The sequence below is a fragment of the Callionymus lyra genome, chromosome 1 (assembly GCF_982586985.1).
Source record: "Callionymus lyra chromosome 1, fCalLyr1.hap1.1, whole genome shotgun sequence".
Lineage (NCBI taxonomy): Eukaryota > Metazoa > Chordata > Actinopteri > Syngnathiformes > Callionymidae > Callionymus > Callionymus lyra.
In genome coordinates, this window is record NC_141818.1 from 79,970 (window position 1) to 100,478 (window position 20,509).

Below are 20,509 nucleotides of genomic sequence, written 5' to 3' on the forward strand. Positions count from 1 at the left end.
TCATGTAAATGTTTCTCAGGTCGTGCGTCATCTGCAGGTGAGTCTGTGCGGCAGGAAGTTCAATGACGTGCACAATCTACTTGTTGACGTCACTTTTCATAAACTTGATTTCCCGCAAAATCCCAGAAAGCGAGAGCGGGTTCTGTGACGTCACTGGTCGCAGCAGCCAATCAACGCCATGCTTTCCCACCTCGCGCCGCTGATTGGCTGACAGCCGAGCGTCTCTGTTGTTCAGCACAAACTGAAGCAACAATAAACTGCCGCTAAATAAGAAACACTTGAAATATTTATATTTATATTTATATTTATTCTCTTGTTGTTGTTGACAAACAAGCAGATCCTCGCGCGCGCGTCTCGGTCTGGACACTATGTTAGCATGTTAGCTAGGTTAGCATGTTAGCTAGGTTAGCATGTTAGCTATGTTAGCAAGTCTTCCTCCAGCCGTCGATGAATGAATGACGTCACTCCGGGTTTGTTGCTTCTTTTCTCTCGTCATGTTTGCGAGGCTCGAGCCTCTGCTCGTGGTTCCTGCGGTGACGTCACGTCACTGATGCAGCGAGAGCTTCCATCTGAGCTGTTAGCTTCGTTAGCTTCAGAGCTAACTCTGCGCCGAGCTTCTCGTTGACTTGAACCTTCACCTCCGCCTGTAGAACAAGGTCATCATGAGCGCGAGCTTCAAGGTCAACGGGGCTGTGAACCCGTCGCTGAAGAAGCCGAAGATGGAGAAGATCCAGGCCGACCATGAGCTCTTCCTGCAGGCCTTCGAGAGTAAGATTCTCCTCTTGTCTCCTTCTCCTCCTCACTTCTCCTCCTCACGTTCTTTCTCCTCACTTCCTTTCTCGTCAATTCTCCTCCTCACTTCCTTTCTCCTCACTTCTCCTCCTCACTTCCTTTCTCGTCAATTCTCCTCCTCACTTCTCCTCCTCACGTTCTTTCTCCTCACTTCTCCTCCTCACTTCCTTTCTCGTCAATTCTCCTCCTCACTTCTCCTCCTCACGTTCTTTCTCCTCACTTCTCCTCCTCACTTCCTTTCTCGTCAATTCTCCTCCTCACTTCCTTTCTCCTCACTTCCTTTCTCCTCACTTCTCCTCCTCACGTTCTTTCTCCTCACTTCTCCTCCTCACTTCCTTTCTCGTCACTCCTCCTCGCGTCCTTTCTCGTCACTTCTCCTCCTCACGTCCTTTCTCCTCACTTCTCCTCACGTCCTTTCTCGTCACTTCTCCTCATGTCACTTCTCCTCCTCACCTCCTTTCTCGTCACTTCTTCTCCTCACCTCCTTTCTCGTCACTTCTCCTCACGTCCTTTCTCCTCACTTCTCCTCCTCACCTCCTTTCTCGTCAACTCTCCTCACGTCCTTTCTCGTCACTTCTCCTCACTTCTTTCTCGTCACTTCTCCTCACGTCAATTCTCGTCACTTCTCCTCACGTTCTTTCTCGTCACTTCTCCTCCTCGCGTCCTTTCTCGTCACTTCTCCTCCTCACCTCCTTTCTCATCACTTTTCCTCACGTTCTTTCTCGTCACTTCTTCTCCTCACGTTCTTTCTCGTCACTTCTCCTCACGTTCTTTCTCCTCACTTCTCCTCACGTCCTTTCTCGTCACTTCTCCTCACGTCCTTTCTCGTCACTTCTCCTCCTCACGTTCTTGCTCGTCACTTCTCCTCCTCACGTCCTTTCTAGTCACTTCTCCTCCTCACGTTCTTGCTCGTCACTTCTCCTCCTCACGTCCTTTCTCGTCACTTCTCCTCCTCACGTCCTTTCTCGTCACTTCTCCTCACGTCCTTTCTCGTCACTTCTCCTCCTCACGTCCTTTCTCGTCACTTCTCCTCCTCACGTCCTTTCTCGTCACTTCTCCTCCTCACGTCCTTTCTCGTCACTTCTCCTCACGTCCTTTCTCGTCACTTCTCCTCACAACCTTTCTTGTCACTTCTCCTCACATCCTTTCTCGACACTTCTCCTCCTCACGTTCTTTCTCGTCACTTCTCCTCACAACCTTTCTTGTCACTTCTCCTCACATCCTTTCTCGTCACTTCTCCTCACATCCTTTCTCATCACTTCTCCTCACATCCTTTCTCGTCACTTCTCCTCACATCCTTTCTCGTCACTTCTCCTCACATCCTTTCTCGTCACTTCTCCTCCTCACGTCCTTTCTCGTCACTTCTCCTCACGTCCTTTCTCGTCACTTCTCCTCACAACCTTTCTCGTCACTTCTCCTCACATCCTTTCTCGTCACTTCTCCTCACATCCTTTCTCGTCACTTCTCCTCCTCACGTCCTTTCTCGTCACTTCTCCTCACGTCCTTTCTCGTCACTTCTCACAACCTTTCTCGTCACTTCTCCTCACATCCTTTCTCGTCACTTCTCCTCACATCCTTTCTCGTCACTTCTCCTCACAACCTTTCTCGTCACTTCTCCTCACATCCTTTCTCGTCACTTCTCCTCACATCCTTTCTCGTCACTTCTCCTCACATCCTTTCTCGTCACTTCTCCTCCTCACATCCTTTCTCGTCACTTCTCCTCAAATCCTTTCTCGTCACTTCTCCTCACATCCTTTCTCGTCACTTCTCCTCCTCACGTCCTTTCTCGTCACTTCTCCTCCTCACGTCCTTTCTCGTCACTTCTCCTCACGTTCTTTCTCGTCACTTCTCCTCCTCACGTTCTTTCTCGTCACTTCTCCTCCTCACGTTCTTTCTCGTCACTTCTCCTCACATCCTTTCTCGTCACTTCTCCTCATGTTCTTTCTCGTCACTTCTCCTCACATCATTTCTCGTCACTTCTCCTCCTCAACTCCTTTCTCGTCACTTCTCCTCACATCCTTTCTCGTCACTTCTCCTCACGTTCTTTCTCGTCACTTCTCCTCACATCCTTTCTCGTCACTTCTCCTCATGTTCTTTCTCGTCACTTCTCCTCACATCATTTCTCGTCACTTCTCCTCCTCAACTCCTTTCTCGTCACTTCTCCGTCTCACGTCCTTTCTCGTCACTTCTCCTCCTCACATCCTTTCTCGTCACTTCTCCTCACATCCTTTCTCGTCACTTCTCCTCACATCCTTTCTCGTCACTTCTCCTCACATCCTTTCTCGTCACTTCTCCTCACATCCTTTCTCGTCACTTCTCCTCCTCACGTTCTTTCTCCTCACTTCTCCTCCTCACGTTCTTTCTCCTCACTTCTCCTCCTCACTTCCTTTCTCGTCAATTCTCCTCCTCACTTCTCCTCCTCACGTTCTTTCTTGTCACTTCTCCTCCTCACGTTCTTTCTCATCACTTCTCCTCCTCAAGTCCTTTCTCGTCACTTCTCCTCACGTTCTTTCTCGTCACTTCTCCTCCTCACGTTCTTTCTCGTCACTTCTCCTCCTCACGTTGTTTCTCGTCACTTCTCCTCCTCACGTTGTTTCTCGTCACTTCTCCTCCTCACGTTGTTTCTCGTCACTTCTCCTCCTCACGTTCTTTCTCGTCACTTCTCCTCCTCACGTTCTTTCTCATCACTTCTCCTCCTCACGTCCTTTCTCATCACTTCTCCTCACATCCTCCTCGTCACTTCTCCTCACGTTCTTTCTCGTCACTTCTCCTCACATCCTTTCTCGTCACTTCTCCTCCTCACGTTCTTTCTCGTCACTTCTCCTCACGTTCTTTCTCATCACTTCTCCTCCTCACGTCCTTTCTCATCACTTCTCCTCCTCACCTACTTTCTCGTCACTTCTCCTCACGTTCTTTCTCGTCACTCCTCCTCACGTTCTTTCTCGTCACTCCTCCTCACGTCCTTTCTCGTCACTTCTTCTCCTCACGTCCTTTCTCTTCACTTCTTCTCCTCACGTCCTTTCTCGTCACTTCTCCTCCTCACGTCCTTTCTCGTCACTTCTCCTCACATCCTTTCTCGTCACTTCTCCTCCTCACGTCCTTTCTCGTCACTTCTCCTCCTCACGTCCTTTCTCGTCACTTCTCCTCACATCCTTTCTCGTCACTTCTCCTCCTCACGTCCTTTCTCGTCACTCCTCCTCGCGTCCTTTCTCGTCACTTCTTCTCCTCACGTCCTTTCTCCTCACTTCTCCTCCTCACGTCCTTTCTCGTCACTTCTCCTCACATCCTTTCTCGTCACTTCTCCTCCTCACGTCCTTTCTCGTCACTTCTCACGTCCTTTCTCCTCACTTCTCCTCCTCACGTCCTTTCTCCTCACATCCTTTCTCGTCACTTCTCCTCCTCACGTCCTTTCTCGTCACTTCTCCTCACGTCCTTTCTCCTCACTTCTTCTCCTCACGTCCTTTCTCGTCACTTCTCCTCCTCACGTCCTTTCTCGTCACTTCTCCTCACATCCTTTCTCGTCACTTCTCCTCACGTCCTTTCTCCTCACTTCTTCTCCTCACGTCCTTTCTCGTCACTTCTCCTCCTCACGTCCTTTCTCGTCACTTCTCCTCACATCCTTTCTCGTCACTTCTCCTCCTCACGTCCTTTCTCCTCACTTCTCCTCACATCCTTTCTCCTCACTTCTTCTCCTCACGTCCTTTCTCGTCACTTCTCCTCACATCCTTTCTCGTCACTTCTCCTCACGTCCTTTCTCCTCACTTCTTCTCCTCACGTCCTTTCTCGTCACTTCTCCTCCTCACGTCCTTTCTCGTCACTTCTCCTCACATCCTTTCTCGTCACTTCTCACGTCCTTTCTCCTCACTTCTTCTCCTCACGTCCTTTCTCCTCACTTCTCCTCCTCACGTCCTTTCTCGTCACTTCTCCTCACATCCTTTCTCGTCACTTCTCCTCCTCACGTCCGTTCTCCTCATGATCACTTCAAATGTCTTTGAACAAATACAAACTCCTTGCTTTCCTTTCAGTCGTTTCTTGTGGACGAGCCTCGAGTCTCATTGGGTTTAAACACGTCAATCAAAGTTTCTCTGTCATACTTTTGACTAGTTAGTTGTATTTAATGCGTTTATATCTGCATGTAGTTCTGTGTAAATCATCAATAAACATGTTTATCAATCAGGGAAGAGGGAAAAAAAAAGTGATAACCTTCGATTTTTGTCATTTCCTGGTAAAAGTGATGTTAAGTACGATACAGTGTTTTAAGTCACCTGGACATCCTGTTTCCTTCAAAGTATTTCAGTGAAGTTCTTGTACCTCCTGTCGGTCTGTGGTGTTTCTTCTTCTTAACTGAACTTCTTAAGAAGTCCTCTCTTGACACCAACTTCTTTGATCGTTTCCAGAACCAACTCAGATCTACAGATTTCTTCGCACAAGGAATCTGATCGCAGTGAGTAGATGATGATCTTTCTCTGAACAGATGGACCTCATGAGCTTCTCATTCGTTGCAGCCCATATTTTTGCACAGAAGTCTCACCTTCATGTCGCACAGAAATGGACGAACAAATGCCAAAAGGTGAACTCTTGGTTCTCAAAGATGAAACCATCCAAATAAAAAGTATTTCTGTCGCATATTTAATGTGTTTCTTTCCTTCTGTAGGAAAACATGTAAAGTGGATCATATGTTGCAGACGGTAGAGAAGATGAAAGGAGAGCAGGATTCTCCAAGGTAACACTTTTTGTTTGTATTTGTTAGACTTTCAATCATTTATCATCCTTGTTTGGAAGTTTTCTTCAGAAAATGGAGAGAAATCCTTCCAGACTGTTGCTCCTAAGCTTTGGAATGATCTTCTCTCTCTCTGTGCACTTGATGGATCTACTGACTCCTTCAAGAAACATCTCTGTGTTTGATGATCTACTGACTCCTTCAAGAAACATCTGTGTTTGATGATCTACTGACTCCTTCAAGAAACATCTGTGTTTGATGATCTACTGACTCCTTCAAAAAACATCTCTGTGTTTGATGATCTACTGACTCCTTCAAGAAACATCTGTGTTTGATGATCTACTGACTCCTTCAAGAAACATCGGTGTTTGATGATCTACTGACTCCTTCAAGAAACATCTGTGTTTGATGATCTACTGACTCCTTCAAGAAACATCTGTGTTTGATGATCTACTGACTCCTTCAAGAAACATCTCTGTGTTTGATGATCTACTGACTCCTTCAAGAAACATCTGTGTTTGATGATCTACTGACTCCTTCAAGAAACATCTGTGTTTGATGATCTACTGACTCCTTCAAGAAACATCTCTGTGTTTGATGATCTACTGACTCCTTCAAGAAACATCTGTGTTTGATGATCTACTGACTCCTTCAAGAAACATCGGTGTTTGATGATCTACTGACTCCTTCAAGAAACATCTGTGTTTGATGATCTACTGACTCCTTCAAGAAACATCTGTGTTTGATGATCTACTGACTCCTTCAAGAAACATGTGTGTTTGATGATCTACTGACTCCTTCAAGAAACATCTGTGTTTGATGATCTACTGACTCCTTCAAGAAACATCTGTGTTTGATGATCTACTGACTCCTTCAAGAAACATCTTAAGATGTTTTTATTTGTTCAGGCTTTTCCTTGATTTTCTAGAACTCCTGTATATATACACACAGTATATAATATATTGATCTATATGTTTATCCTCCAGAACCTCTGCTCTGTTGAAGATCTAACCCAGAGTCAAAACTGACGACACCCGTGTTTAGACGCTTGTTTTTCTGAATCTTCAACGCTTTGTTTGTTGCAGTTTGTCGTCTCACCTCCAGTTAACGTTCACCGGGTTCTTTCATAAGGATGGTGAGTCATATTCAGACGTTCATCACGGCTCTGCTGTAAATGTTTCTTTGTGTCTTCTTTCAGAAAAGCCATCCCTAAACTCAGAGAACGACCAACATTCTGTGTCTTTGGAGGTTCTGCTTGTCAAAGTCAGCCATAAGAAGCGCAAGGTGAGTCTTCAGCTGCCGCTGAAGTCCATGATCAGTGACCGTTTGTTTCAGGACGTCAGCTGCCCAGTCAAACAAGTGCCTACAGGGAAAAAGCAGGTGCCTTTGAATCCAGACGGAAACCCAGCCAAGCCTGGTTCCTTTCCTTCCCTGCTGGTCTCCAGCAACGAGTTTGAGTCCAGCAACAGTCACATGGTGAAGTCCTACTCCCTCCTGTTCAGAGTGTCTCGGACGGACCGGAGAGAAGCCAACGCTCTGGTCAACGGAGAAGCCGACGAGAACATTGGTACGACTGATGGAGGTGTAGTCTGACCAGTGACCACTAATGTGTGTGTGTGTGTTTGTGCGTGCGTGTTTGTGCGTGCTTGTGTATATGTGTGTGTGTGTGCGCGCGTGTGTATATGTGTGTGTGTGCGCGCGTGTTTGTGCGTGCGTGTGTATATGTGTGTGTGTGCGCGTGCGTGTGTGTGTGCGTGTTTGTGCGTGCGTGTGTATATGTGTGTGTGCGCGCGCGTGTGTGTGTTTGCGCGCGTGTGTGCATGTTTGTGCGTGCGTGTGCGCGTGTGTGTGCGCGTGTGTGTGCGCGTGTGTGTGCGCGTGTGCGTGTGTGTGCGCGTGTGCGTGTGTGTGTGCGTGTGTGCGTGTGTGCGTGTGTGCGTGTGTGCGTGTGCGTGTGTGCGTGTGTGTGCGTGTGTGTGTGTGTGTGTGTGTGTGTGTGTGTGTGTGTGTGTGTGTGTGTGTGTGTGTGTGTGTGTGTGTGTGTGTGTGTGTGTGTGTGTGTGTGTGTGTGTGTGTGTGTGTGTGTGTGTGTGTGTGTGTGTGTGTGTGTGTGTGTGTGTGTGTGTGTGTGTGCAGACCTGACGGACACTCCCACCAGAAGGAAGAGAAGTTCGTCGCACCGAGAAGATGGAGAGAACACTGAGACTTTTGTTGCACAGATGACAGTTTTTGACAAGAATAGGTTAGTTTAAATCTTCTTGATAAGATTTTCCTTTATTTAATCCCAAGAGGACATTTTTATTGATCTTCATCTACACTTTAAACTTTCTTCTCTCTTGAACACTTTAAACTTTCATCTCACTTGAACACTTTAAACTTTCTTCTCTCTTGAACACTTTAAACTTTCTTCTCACTTGAACACTTTAAACTTTCTTCTCAGTTGAACACTTTAAACTTTCTTCTCACTTGAACACTTTAAACTTTCATCTCACTTGAACACTTTAAACTTTCTTCTCTTTTGAACACTTTAAACTTTCATCTCTCTTGAACACTTTAAACTTTCTTCTCTCTTGAACACTTTAAACTTTCTTCTCTCTTGAACACTTTAAACTTTCTTCTCTCTTGAACACTTTAAACTTTCTTCTCTCTTGAACACTTTAAACTTTCTTCTCACTTGAACACTTTAAACTTTCTTCTCTCTTGAACACTTTAAACTTTCATCTCACTTGAACACTTTAAACTTTCTTCTCTCTTGAACACTTTAAACTTTCTTCTCACTTGAACACTTTAAACTTTCTTCTCAGTTGAACACTTTAAACTTTCTTCTCACTTGAACACTTTAAACTTTCATCTCACTTGAACACTTTAAACTTTCATCTCTCTTGAACACTTTAAACTTTCTTCTCTTTTGAACACTTTAAACTTTCATCTCTCTTGAACACTTTAAACTTTCTTCTCACTTGAACACTTTAAACTTTCTTCTCACTTGAACACTTTAAACTTTCTTCTCTCTTGAACACTTTAAACTTTCTTCTCACTTGAACACTTTAAACTTTCATCTCACTTGAACACTTTAAACTTCCATCTCATTTGAACACTTTAAACTTTCTTCTCTCTTGAACACTTTAAACTTTCTTCTCTCTTGAACACTTTAAACTTTCTTCTCTCTTGAACACTTTAAACTTTCTTCTCTCTTGAACACTTTAAACTTTCTTCTCTCTTGAACACTTTAAACTTTCTTCTCTCTTGAACACTTTAAACTTTCTTCTCTCTTGAACACTTTAAACTTTCTTCTCATTTGAACACTTTAAACTTTCTTCTCTCTTGAACACTTTAAACTTTCTTCTCTCTTGAACACTTTAAACTTTCTTCTCTCTTGAACACTTTAAACTTTCTTCTCTCTTGAACACTTTAAACTTTCTTCTCTCTTGAACACTTTAAACTTTCATCTCATTGAACACTTTAAACTTTCATGTCATTGAACACTTTAAACTTTCTTCTCTCTTGAACACTTTAAACTTTCTTCTCACTTGAACACTTTCAACTTTCATCTCACTTGAACACTTTAAATTTTCATCTCACTTGAACACTTTAAACTTTCTTCTCAGTTGAACACTTTAAACTTTCTTCTCACTTGAACACTTTAAACTTTCATCTCACTTGAACACTTTAAACTTTCATCTCACTTGAACACTTTAAACTTTCTTCTCTCTTGAACACTTTAAACTTTCATCTCATTGAACACTTTAAACTTTCATGTCATTGAACACTTTAAACTTTCTTCTCTCTTGAACACTTTAAACTTTCTTCTCACTTGAACACTTTAAACTTTCTTCTCTCTTGAACACTTTAAACTTTCTTCTCTCTTGAACACTTTAAACTTTCTTCTCTCTTGAACACTTTAAACTTTCATGTCATTGAACACTTTAAACTTTCATGTCATTGAACACTTTAAACGTTCTTCTCTCTTGAACACTTTAAACTTTCTTCTCTCTTGAACACTTTAAACTTTCTTCTCTCTTGAACACTTTAAACTTTCTTCTCTCTTGAACACTTTAAACTTTCTTCTCTCTTGAACACTTTAAACTTTCTTCTCTCTTGAACACTTTAAACTTTCATGTCATTGAACACTTTAAACGTTCTTCTCTCTTGAACACTTTAAACTTTCATGTCATTGAACACTTTAAACTTTCTTCTCTCTTGAACACTTTAAACTTTCTTCTCACTTGAACACTTTAAACTTTCATGTCATTGAACACTTTAAACTTTCATCTCATTGAACACTTTAAACTTTCATCTCATTGAACACTTTAAACTTTCTTCTCACTTGAACACTTTAAACTTTCTTCTCTCTTGAACACTTTAAACTTTCATCTCATTGAACACTTTAAACTTTCATCTCACTTGAACACTTTAAACTTTCATGTCATTGAACACTTTAAACTTTCATCTCATTGAACACTTTAAACTTTCATCTCACTTGAACACTTTAAACGTTCATGTCATTGAACACTTTAAACTTTCTTCTCTCTTGAACACTTTAAACTTTCATCTCATTTAACACTTTAAACTTTCTTCTCTCTTGAACACTTTAAACTTTCATCTCATTGAACACTTTAAACTTTCTTCTCTCTTGAACAATTTAAACTTTCTTCTCATTGAACACTTTAAACTTTCATCTCTCTTGAACACTTTAAACTTTCTTCTCTCTTGAACACTTTAAACTTTCTTCTCTCTTGAACACTTTAAACTTTCATCTCTCTTGAACACTTTAAACTTTCTTCTCTCTTGAACACTTTAAACTTTCATCTCATTGAACACTTTAAACTTTCTTCTCTCTTGAACAATTTAAACTTTCTTCTCATTGAACACTTTAAACTTTCTTCTCTCTTGAACACATTAAACTTTCTTCTCTCTTGAACACTTTAAACTTTCATGTCATTGAACACTTTAAACTTTCATGTCATTGAACACTTTAAACTTTCATGTCATTGAACACTTTAAACTTTCTTCTCTCTTGAACACTTTAAACTTTCTTCTCTCTTGAACACTTTAAACTTTCTTCTCACTTGAACACTTTAAACTTTCTTCTCTCTTGAACACTTTAAACTTTCATGTCATTGAACACTTTAAACTTTCATGTCATTGAACACTTTAAACTTTCATGTCATTGAACACTTTAAACTTTCTTCTCTCTTGAACACTTTAAACTTTCTTCTCATTGAACACTTTAAACTTTCTTCTCTCTTGAACACTTTAAACTTTCATCTCATTGAACACTTTAAACTTTCATGTCATTGAACACTTTAAACTTTCATGTCATTGAACACTTTAAACTTTCTTCTCTCTTGAACACTTTAAACTTTCATCTCACTTGAACACTTTAAACTTTCATCTCATTGAACACTTTAAACTTTCTTCTCTCTTGAACACTTTAAACTTTCATCTCATTGAACACTTTAAACTTTCATCTCTCTTGAACACTTTAAACTTTCTTCTCTCTTGAACACTTTAAACTTTCATCTCATTGAACACTTTAAACTTTCATCTCTCTTGAACACTTTAAACTTTCTTCTCTCTTGAACACTTTAAACTTTCATCTCTCTTGAACACTTTAAACTTTCATCTCACTTGAACACTTTAAACTTTCATCTCTCTTGAACACTTTAAACTTTCTTCTCTCTTGAACACTTTAAACTTTCTTCTCTCTTGAACACTTTAAACTTTCATCTCACTTGAACACTTTAAACTTTCATCTCTCTTGAACACTTTAAACTTTCTTCTCTCTTGAACACTTTAAACTTTCATCTCATTGAACACTTTAAACCTTCTGCTCCTTTAAACTTCTAACTGACCACCAGGAGGTTGCAGCTGCTGGACGGCGAGTACGAGGTGTCCATGCAGGGGCTGGAAGAAGGTCCTGTGAGCAATAAAAGGACCTCCTGGGAAACCATCTTGGACGGGAAGGTAAAGCTGATCCTATAAAGTTCTGAATCAAACCACAAGTGTCTTAAACCCTGCTTTGAATGGTGTCCAGAGGTTGCCTCCATTCGAGATGTTCTCTCAGGGACCTACTCTCCAGTTCACTCTGAGGTGGACGACTGATGCCAGTGGGAAGTCCACAGCTACTGTGGCCAAGCCTCTGTCCACCAGGAACTCTGACGGCTCCAGTCCGATGGAGACCAGGACCAGCCTCCACCGAGCAGCTCTCATAAGTACGTGGTGGTCCTGCTCATGATGGATCTTCATTAACATCCTTGTGTGTCTGCAGCTGTGAAGGAACCTCTCAGCAACGACATCCACCCCAGGAAAGAGTTGGTTTCATTGGAGCCACGACAGAAGCTGCGCATCTTCTACCAGGTTCAGCATCATCTTCTTCATCATCTTCTTCATCATCCTCTTCATCACTTTATTCAGCTCTAATGATTGATCTTCTTCTCTAGTTCCTCTACAACAACAACACACGACAGCAGACTGAAGCCAGAGATGATCTTCACTGTCCCTGGTGCACCTTGAACTGCAGCAAGTTGTACAGTTTGCTGAAGCACTTGAAGCTCTCGCACTCTCGCTTCGTCTTCAACTATGTGGTGAGTCACTCTTTCTTCTTATTGTTACTTCTTATGTCATCTATCTTTCTTCTTATTGTTACTTCTTATATCATCTTTCTTTCTTCTTATTGTTACTTCTTATATCATCTGTCTTTCTTCTTATTGTTACTTCTTATATCATCTGTCTTTCTTCTTATATCATCTGTCTTTCTTCTTATTGTTACTTCTTATATCATCTGTCTTTCTTCTTATATCATCTGTCTTTCTTCTTATTGTTACTTCTTATATCATCTGTCTTTCTTCTTATATCATCTGTCTTTCTTCTTATTGTTACTTCTTATATCATCTGTCTTTCTTCTTATTGTTACTTCTTATATCATCTGTCTTTCTTATTACTGTTACTTCTTATATCATCTGTCTTTCTTATTACTGTTACTTCTTATATCATCTGTCTTTCTTATTACTGTTACTTCTTATATCATCTGTCTTTCTTCTTATTGTTACTTCTTATATCATCTGTCTTTCTTATTACTGTTACTTCTTATATCATCTGTCTTTCTTATTACTGTTACTTCTTATATCATCTGTCTTCTTATATCATCTGTCTTCTTATTGTTACTTCTTATATCATCTGTCTTTCTTCTTATATCTTCTGTCTTTCTTCTCATATCATCTGTCTTTCTTATTACTGTTACTTCTTATATCATCTGTCTTTCTTATTACTGTTACTTCTTATATCATCTGTCTTTCTTATTACTGTTACTTCTTATATCATCTGTCTTTCTTCTTATTGTTACTTCTTATATCATCTGTCTTTCTTATTACTGTTACTTCTTATATCATCTGTCTTTCTTATTACTGTTACTTCTTATATCATCTGTCTTTCTTATTACTGTTACTTCTTATATCATCTGTCTTTCTTCTTATTGTTACTTCTTATATCATCTGTCTTTCTTATTACTGTTACTTCTTATATCATCTGTCTTTCTTATTACTGTTACTTCTTATATCATCTGTCTTCTTATATCATCTGTCTTCTTATTGTTACTTCTTATATCATCTGTCTTTCTTCTTATATCTTCTGTCTTTCTTCTCATATCATCTGTCTTTCTTATTACTGTTACTTCTTATATCATCTGTCTTTCTTATTACTGTTACTTCTTATATCATCTGTCTTTCTTATTACTGTTACTTCTTATATCATCTGTCTTTCTTATTACTGTTACTTCTTATATCATCTGTCTTTCTTCTTATATCATCTGTCTTTCTTCTTATATCATCTGTCTTTCTTCTCATATCATCTGTCTTTCTTCTCATATCATCTGTCTTTCTTATTACTGTTACTTTTTATATCATCTGTCTTTCTTATTACTGTTACTTCTTATATCATCTGTCTTTCTTCTCATATCATCTGTCTTTCTTATTACTGTTACTTCTTATATCATCTGTCTTTCTTATTACTGTTACTTCTTATATCATCTGTCTTTCTTATTACTGTTACTTCTTATATCATCTGTCTTTCTTCTTATTGTTACTTCTTATATCATCTGTCTTTCTTCTTATTGTTACTTCTTATATCATCTGTCTTTCTTCTTATTGTTACTTCTTATCATCTTTCTTTCTTATTATTGTTACTTCTTATATCTCCTGTCTTTCTTCTTATTGTTACTTCTTATATCTCCTGTCTTTCTTCTTATTCTTTCTTCTTTTATCTCCTGTCTTTCTTCTTATTGTTACTTCTTATATCATCTGTCTTTCTTCTTATTGTTACTTCTTATATCTCCTGTCTTTCTTCTTATTGTTACTTCTTATATCTCCTGTCTTTCTTCTTATTGTTACTTCTTATATCTCCTGTCTTTCTTCTTATTGTTACTTCTTATATCTCCTGTCTTTCTTCTTATTGTTACTTCTTTTATCTCCTGTCTTTCTTCTTATTGTTACTTCTTATATCATCTGTCTTTCTTCTTATTGTTACTTCTTTTATCTCCTGTCTTTCTTCTTATTGTTACTTCTTATATCTCCTGTCTTTCTTCTTATTGTTACTTCTTATATCTCCTGTCTTTCTTCTTATTGTTACTTCTTATATCTCCTGTCTTTCTTCTTATTGTTACTTCTTTTATCTCCTGTCTTTCTTCTTATTGTTACTTCTTATATCTCCTGTCTTTCTTCTTATTGTTACTTCTTTTATCTCCTGTCTTTCTTCTTATTGTTACTTCTTATATCTCCTGTCTTTCTTCTTATTGTTACTTCTTATATCTCCTGTCTTTCTTCTTATTGTTACTTCTTATATCTCCTGTCTTTCTTCTTATTGTTACTTCTTATATCTCCTGTCTTTCTTCTTATTGTTACTTCTTATATCATCTGTCTTTCTTCTTATTGTTACTTCTTATATCTCCTGTCTTTCTTCTAAGACAACCTCTCTGTGTTAGTTTGTTCTCCCCGTGTTGCGTGAGTTTACTCCGGACACTCCGGTTTCCTCCCACAGTCCAAAAACATACAGAGGTTGATTGAGACTTTGGGAAATTGTCCGTCGGTGTGAGTGTGTGTGTGAATGGTTGTCTGTCTTTGTGTGTCCTGAGACAGACTGACCTCCTGTCCAGGGTGTCCCCTGCCTCTCGCCCTATGATACTGGTATAGGCTCCCCACGACCCCGATGTCAATGAATGAATGGATGAACGAAGGCTGACTGTATTATTGTGTTCCTCAGCCTCACCCCAAGGGCGCGAGGATCGACGTGTCCATCAACGAAAGCTACGACGGCTCCTATGTAGGGAATCCTCAGGACATCCACAGTCAACCAGGCTTCGCCTTCAGCCGCAACGGTCCAGTGAAGAGAACGTCTGTGACTCACATCCTGGTCTGCAGGTAACACTGATGGTTCATCTCAGTGGAGTGGATGGTGTCAGGATAGAAACTAATGAATTAAACTATTCTTACTGATTATTGTGGTATGTGATCAACGCTGACTTGTGTTCCAGACCCAAGAGGACGAAGCCGAGTCTGTCAGAGTTCCTGGAGTCTGAGGACGGCGAGCTGGAGCAGCAGAGGACGTACGTCAGCGGACACAACCGGCTCTACTTCCACAGCGACAGCTGCATGCCTCTGAGGCCGCAGGAGATGGACGAGGACAGCGAGGACGAGAAGGACCCCGAGTGGCTCCGAGAGAAGACGGCCACGGTCAGTGGACCGGGTCAGAACCAGAACCTGAAGATGTTGACTTTCTTAAACGTATCTTCTCATGTCATGACAGCAACTGGACGAGTTCACGGACGTGAACGAGGGCGAGAAGGAGGTGATGAAGCTGTGGAACCTTCATGTCATGAAGTACGGGTACGTTCTCCTTCGCTGTGGTTGTCGTGACGATGAGGTCAGAGAGGAAGTGACTGTAGAGGAAGAACACGTGGAAATAAACGACAGAAATAAAGATCAGATAAATGAAAACTAAATATGACAAGAATTTATAAACGTTTCATAACAAAGAAACTGAAAGAAAACAACAGTTTTTTTCTAAACATCTCAATATTCACTTCAATTACTTTAAAGAGCAAGAAATGTTCAGTAACAGGAAAAGGTTCTAAAATGGGAAACAAATTCTACCTGGAGATTGTAAACTTTGTTCTTATGAATGATCAATAAAGTTGTATTCATCTCCTCCACGGTCGCTGTCCTCAATCTGAAGGTCGTCGGCAACTAAGACATGAGACTAAAATAAGATTCGTCGTCATGTGTCGTTTATTCCTGTCGACGGAAAATAACTTTTACAAGAACATGAGCAGCAACTGTTGATCGTTGACTTTAATGATGATCAGATGAATGTTAAGATATTTCCTCGTATAACGATCTATACACAGATGTCACTCATGTCGCTGTATCTTCATAAAACTTTACCAAAATGACACTTTGAAGCTCAGCGCTGACTTGGATGCTGGAGACGTGACTTCAAACAAGTCCCTTGGAGGTGGAGACCATTGATGACACGCGGTGACAAACCTCCATGCTTGACCAATCACAGCAGAGTGGGTGTGGTTATGGTCAACAAGATTTCATCTCCAGAAAAAATGTGTTTTCAGTAGGCGGAGCTTAAGGTCATTTTCTAATGTTTCAATGAAAAGAGAGTTTTGTACAAACACACACTGATGATGCAATAGTCTAGCTGAAGGTTATGAAGAGTTTTCTAGTGAAGATTCAAGCGATCTTCTCTGATCATGTCATCATGAGATGTTATGAAGAGTCTTCTAGTGAAGAAGATTCAAGCGATCTTCTCTGATCATGTCATCATGAGATGTTATGAAGAGTCTTCTAGTGAAGAAGATTCAAGCGATCTTCTCTGATCATGTCATCATGAGATGTTATGAAGAGTTTTCTAGTGAAGAAGATTCAAGCGATCTTCTCTGATCATGTCATCATGAGATGTTATGAAGAGTCTTCTAGTGAAGAAGATTCAAGCGATCTTCTCTGATCATGTCATCATGAGATGTTATGAAGAGTCTTCTAGTGAAGATTAAAACGATCTTCTCTGATCATGTCATCATGAGATGTTATGAAGAGTCTTCTAGTGAAGATTAAAACGATCTTCTCTGATCATGTCATCATGAGATGTTATGAAGAGTCTTCTAGTGAAGAAGATTCAAACAATCTTCTCTGATCATGTCATCATGAGTTAAGGACGTGTCTCTGGTCTCAGGTGTTCACACAGGTGTTTATGAAATGATTGATGAATATGTTTCTCATTTTAATGATGATCTTTATTAACTTGAATGTTTTAACAGGTTGTAACAGGTAGTAACAGGTTGTAACAGGTAGTAACAGGTTGTAACAGGTTGTAACAGGTTGTAACAGGTTGTAACGGGTTGTAACAGGTAGTAACAGGTTGTAACAGGTTGTAACAGGTTGTAACAGGTAGTAACAGGTTGTAACAGGTAGTAACAGGTAGTAACAGGTAGTAACAGGTTGTAACTGGTTGTAACTGGTTGTAACCGGTTGTAACCGGTTGTAACCGGTTGTAACCGGTTGTAACCGGTTGTAACAGGTTGTAACAGGTTGTAACAGGTTGTAACAGGTTGTAACAGGTAGTAACAGGTTGTAACAGGTTGTAACAGGTAGTAACAGGTAGTAACAGGTAGTAACAGGTAGTAACAGGTAGTAACAGGTAGTAACAGGTTGTAACAGGTTGTAACCGGTTGTAACCGGTTGTAACGGGTAGTAACGGGTTGTAACAGGTTGTAACAGGTTAACTCGACACATGAATGATGTTTGTATGACGTCGAACTAAAGAGTCACAGACGTTGACAAACATGTTTATCAAACTGAAGGTCAAAGTTCAACGTTTTCTTCTCTCATCAACACATGATGTTGTCGACACTTTTGTTCTGTGAATAAAACAAGAACACGTGTGTTGTGCAGGCGAGTCACACGTTCATATGAAGCTCGGAGACGATCAGACCTTCATCATCATTATCATCTTCATTATCTTCATCTTTATCATATTCATCATCTTCATTATCATCATCATCATCCTCTTCATCATCATCTCCATCCTCTTCATCATCACCATCATCATCTTCATCTTCATCATCCTCTTCATCATCATCACCTTCATCATCATCATCACCTTCATCATCATCATCACCTTCATCATCATCTTCATCATCATCACCTTCTTCATCATCATCATCACCTTCTTTATCATCATCACCTTCATCATCATCATCATCACCTTCTTCATCATCATCATCACCTTCTTTATCATCATCACCTTGATCATCATCATCACCTTCTTCATCATCATCATCATCACCTTCTTCATCATCATCTTCACCTTCTTCATCACCATCATCATCACCTTCATCATCACCTTCATCATCATCACCTTCTTCATCATCATCACCTTCATCACCTTCTTCATCATCATCATCACCTTCTTCATCATCATCATCATCACCTTCTTCATCATCATCATCACTTTCTTCATCATCATCATCATCACCTTCTTCATCATCATCATCACCTTCTTCATCATCATCATCACCTTCTTCATCATCATCATCACCTTCTTCATCATCATCTTCACCTTCTTCATCACCTTCATCATCACCTTCATCACCTTCTTCATCATCATCATCTTCACCTTCTTCATCACCATCATCATCACCTTCTTCATCATCATCATCATCATCATCACCTTCATCACCTTCTTCATCATCATCTTCACCTTCTTCATCACCATCATCATCACCGTCATCATCACCTTCATCATCATCACCTTCTTCATCCTCATCATCACCTTCATCATCATCACCTTCATCATCATCATCACCTTCTTCATCATCATCATCTTCATCATCACCTTCATCATCATCACCTTCTTCATCATCATCATCACCTTCTTCATCCTCATCATCATCTTCATCACTCAGAGCTTTAAGTTAGTGACACATTCTGGTCAAACTTCATCTCTTTATTGTAATTATTATATTATTCTTATTAAATGTAACATAACATTTCAACTTTCCCATGGTGCAACAGTCTAGTGACCTTGATGAAGGTCAGGAGGTCGTAGGTGAAGGTGTTTATCAATTATATCAGGACGACGAGGCTTCGCAGCATTTTGTGTTTCTGGTGAGAACGTTTGTCATATATTATAATATATATATCTATATCTATTATATATATCTATTGGAAAAACATCACATGATCGTCTCCATGAACTCAAACACTCGACGGAGAAACTGATGTTGAAAACATTGAGACGTACAATATTTAGAAGATAAACCTCAAGTATAAGATATAAAATATATAAATCACTTTAGAACACGAAGAACATATAAATGTGTAGTATTATAGAAATATATACAATAGTGCTCATTTATTTAGACATTTATTATTAGTGTTTTGATGTTGGTTGAGAAGAAGCTGTTCAGAGGTCGACGACCTCACGAAGGACCTTGAACCAGTGCTTGTAGAAGAAGAAACCAAGAGGTTGTCGACTGGAAACTAGTGACCCAGACCAGGTCAACGGGATGATTTTACTAACTGTGGGTCGAAGCCCAGCAGGTCGTTCACAAGCAATCCTTACCATCATCTTCATCATCTTCATCATCCATCCTTCATCATCATCATCATCTTCATCAGAGTTTTACAACATTCACGTTGACTTCATACAGGACACAGTGGGTCCTCCCTCCGGACCTCCTTCGTATGACGATGTCTGGACACTCGGCCAAGACGATTTCACAAGATGTTTCCCAAACTCATTATATAAGATGTGTGTGTGTGTGCGTGTGTGTGTGTGTGCGTGTGTGTGTGCGTGTGCGTGTGTGTGTGTGTGCGCGTGCGTGCGTGATCTTGGACCAGCAACACTTTACTCCACCATGTGCTTCCGTCTGCAGGTTCATCGCCGACAACCAGATGAACCAGGCGGTCCTTCTGTTCGTGGAGACGTGTGGTCCTCACATCATCCGTCGCAACCTCTGCCGCAACTTCCTGCTGCACCTGGTGAGCATGCACGACTTCAACCTGGCGAGCACGACCACCATCGACCGCGCCATGATGCGGCTCCGGCAGATGCAGCAGGACCTTCCCGAGACCCAGGACCAGGAACCTGGAGTCGCAGCAGGAACCTGCAACGGTGGCGCCGCAGGAAAGACGGGCAAGAGGACCAAGAGTTCTCTCTCAGACTGATGGGGTTCAATAAACATGACGACTCGTGGTGCTTGACGGGGTCAGATGACGACTTCTGACCTCTGGAACCAAATCTAGACGCACCTCACATGGAAACTAAGGATGAAAACAATGATCTTTGAGTCTGACTTGAATGGCCTCAGTGTCGCCCTCTGGTCGACGATGGTGCTCAAGGCTGCGGTTGAAAGTGTAAATGTTGTGATTTTAGCTGAAGGTCGTTCGCACTCGTTAGTTTCTTTCTCGGTGGTTTTGTTAAACTCAGAATTGGAAGCAGCTTCTGACCTTCAGAGCTGTCGTTCCTTGAAGTGGACGCGAGACTCGAACCTTCGGTTCTTCTCTCGCTTCAAGACCTGGTTTCCATGACGTTGGACCAGAACTTCCTCACCCTCTGCCTTTGGTGTCGACCGATGTCAGCTCAAGGAATGAACTTTTTAAACCTTTGTAAGACTCAACCAGCAGGTCCTCGCGTCGAGATCCGTGTTTTAACCAGAGAAGATGTTTTTATCGTCGTCTGAACCCGTTTTTATGGCAATAGAAGCTTCTGTCAACTGATGCCAAAGGTTCTGGACTCAGTCCTTCTGTTCCAAACATCAACACGTGACTCAAGAACCAAATCTGAGACATTTCTGTCAAAACTCCCGGATTCTTCTCGACTGTACGGTTTTATATTTAAAAAATAAATCAAATATTTGGCTTAAAGTTCTTGTTTGATTTCTTTTTTACACAAATTGTACAAAAGTCTATAGAAACTATTTAAAATAGTTTCTTA

The 20,509-nt window shown here is 40.7% G+C and overlaps 1 protein-coding gene across 1 annotated transcript; it reads left to right on the forward strand.

Moving 5' to 3' along the window:
* The first annotated feature begins 212 nt into the window (after positions 1-212).
* Positions 213-20,433, forward strand: suz12b (SUZ12 polycomb repressive complex 2 subunit b). Its single transcript, XM_087786583.1, has 17 exons — positions 213-470; positions 651-768; positions 5,190-5,236; positions 5,298-5,362; positions 5,447-5,515; positions 6,598-6,647; positions 6,711-6,796; positions 6,848-7,079; positions 7,649-7,754; positions 11,374-11,479; positions 11,550-11,727; positions 11,784-11,872; positions 11,956-12,099; positions 14,768-14,925; positions 15,039-15,237; positions 15,311-15,390; positions 19,449-20,433. Exons 1-17 carry the CDS (start codon positions 456-458, stop codon positions 19,738-19,740), a joined length of 2,034 nt encoding a protein of 677 aa, XP_087642709.1. The 5' UTR covers positions 213-455; the 3' UTR covers positions 19,741-20,433.
* The last annotated feature ends 76 nt before the right edge of the window (positions 20,434-20,509 follow it).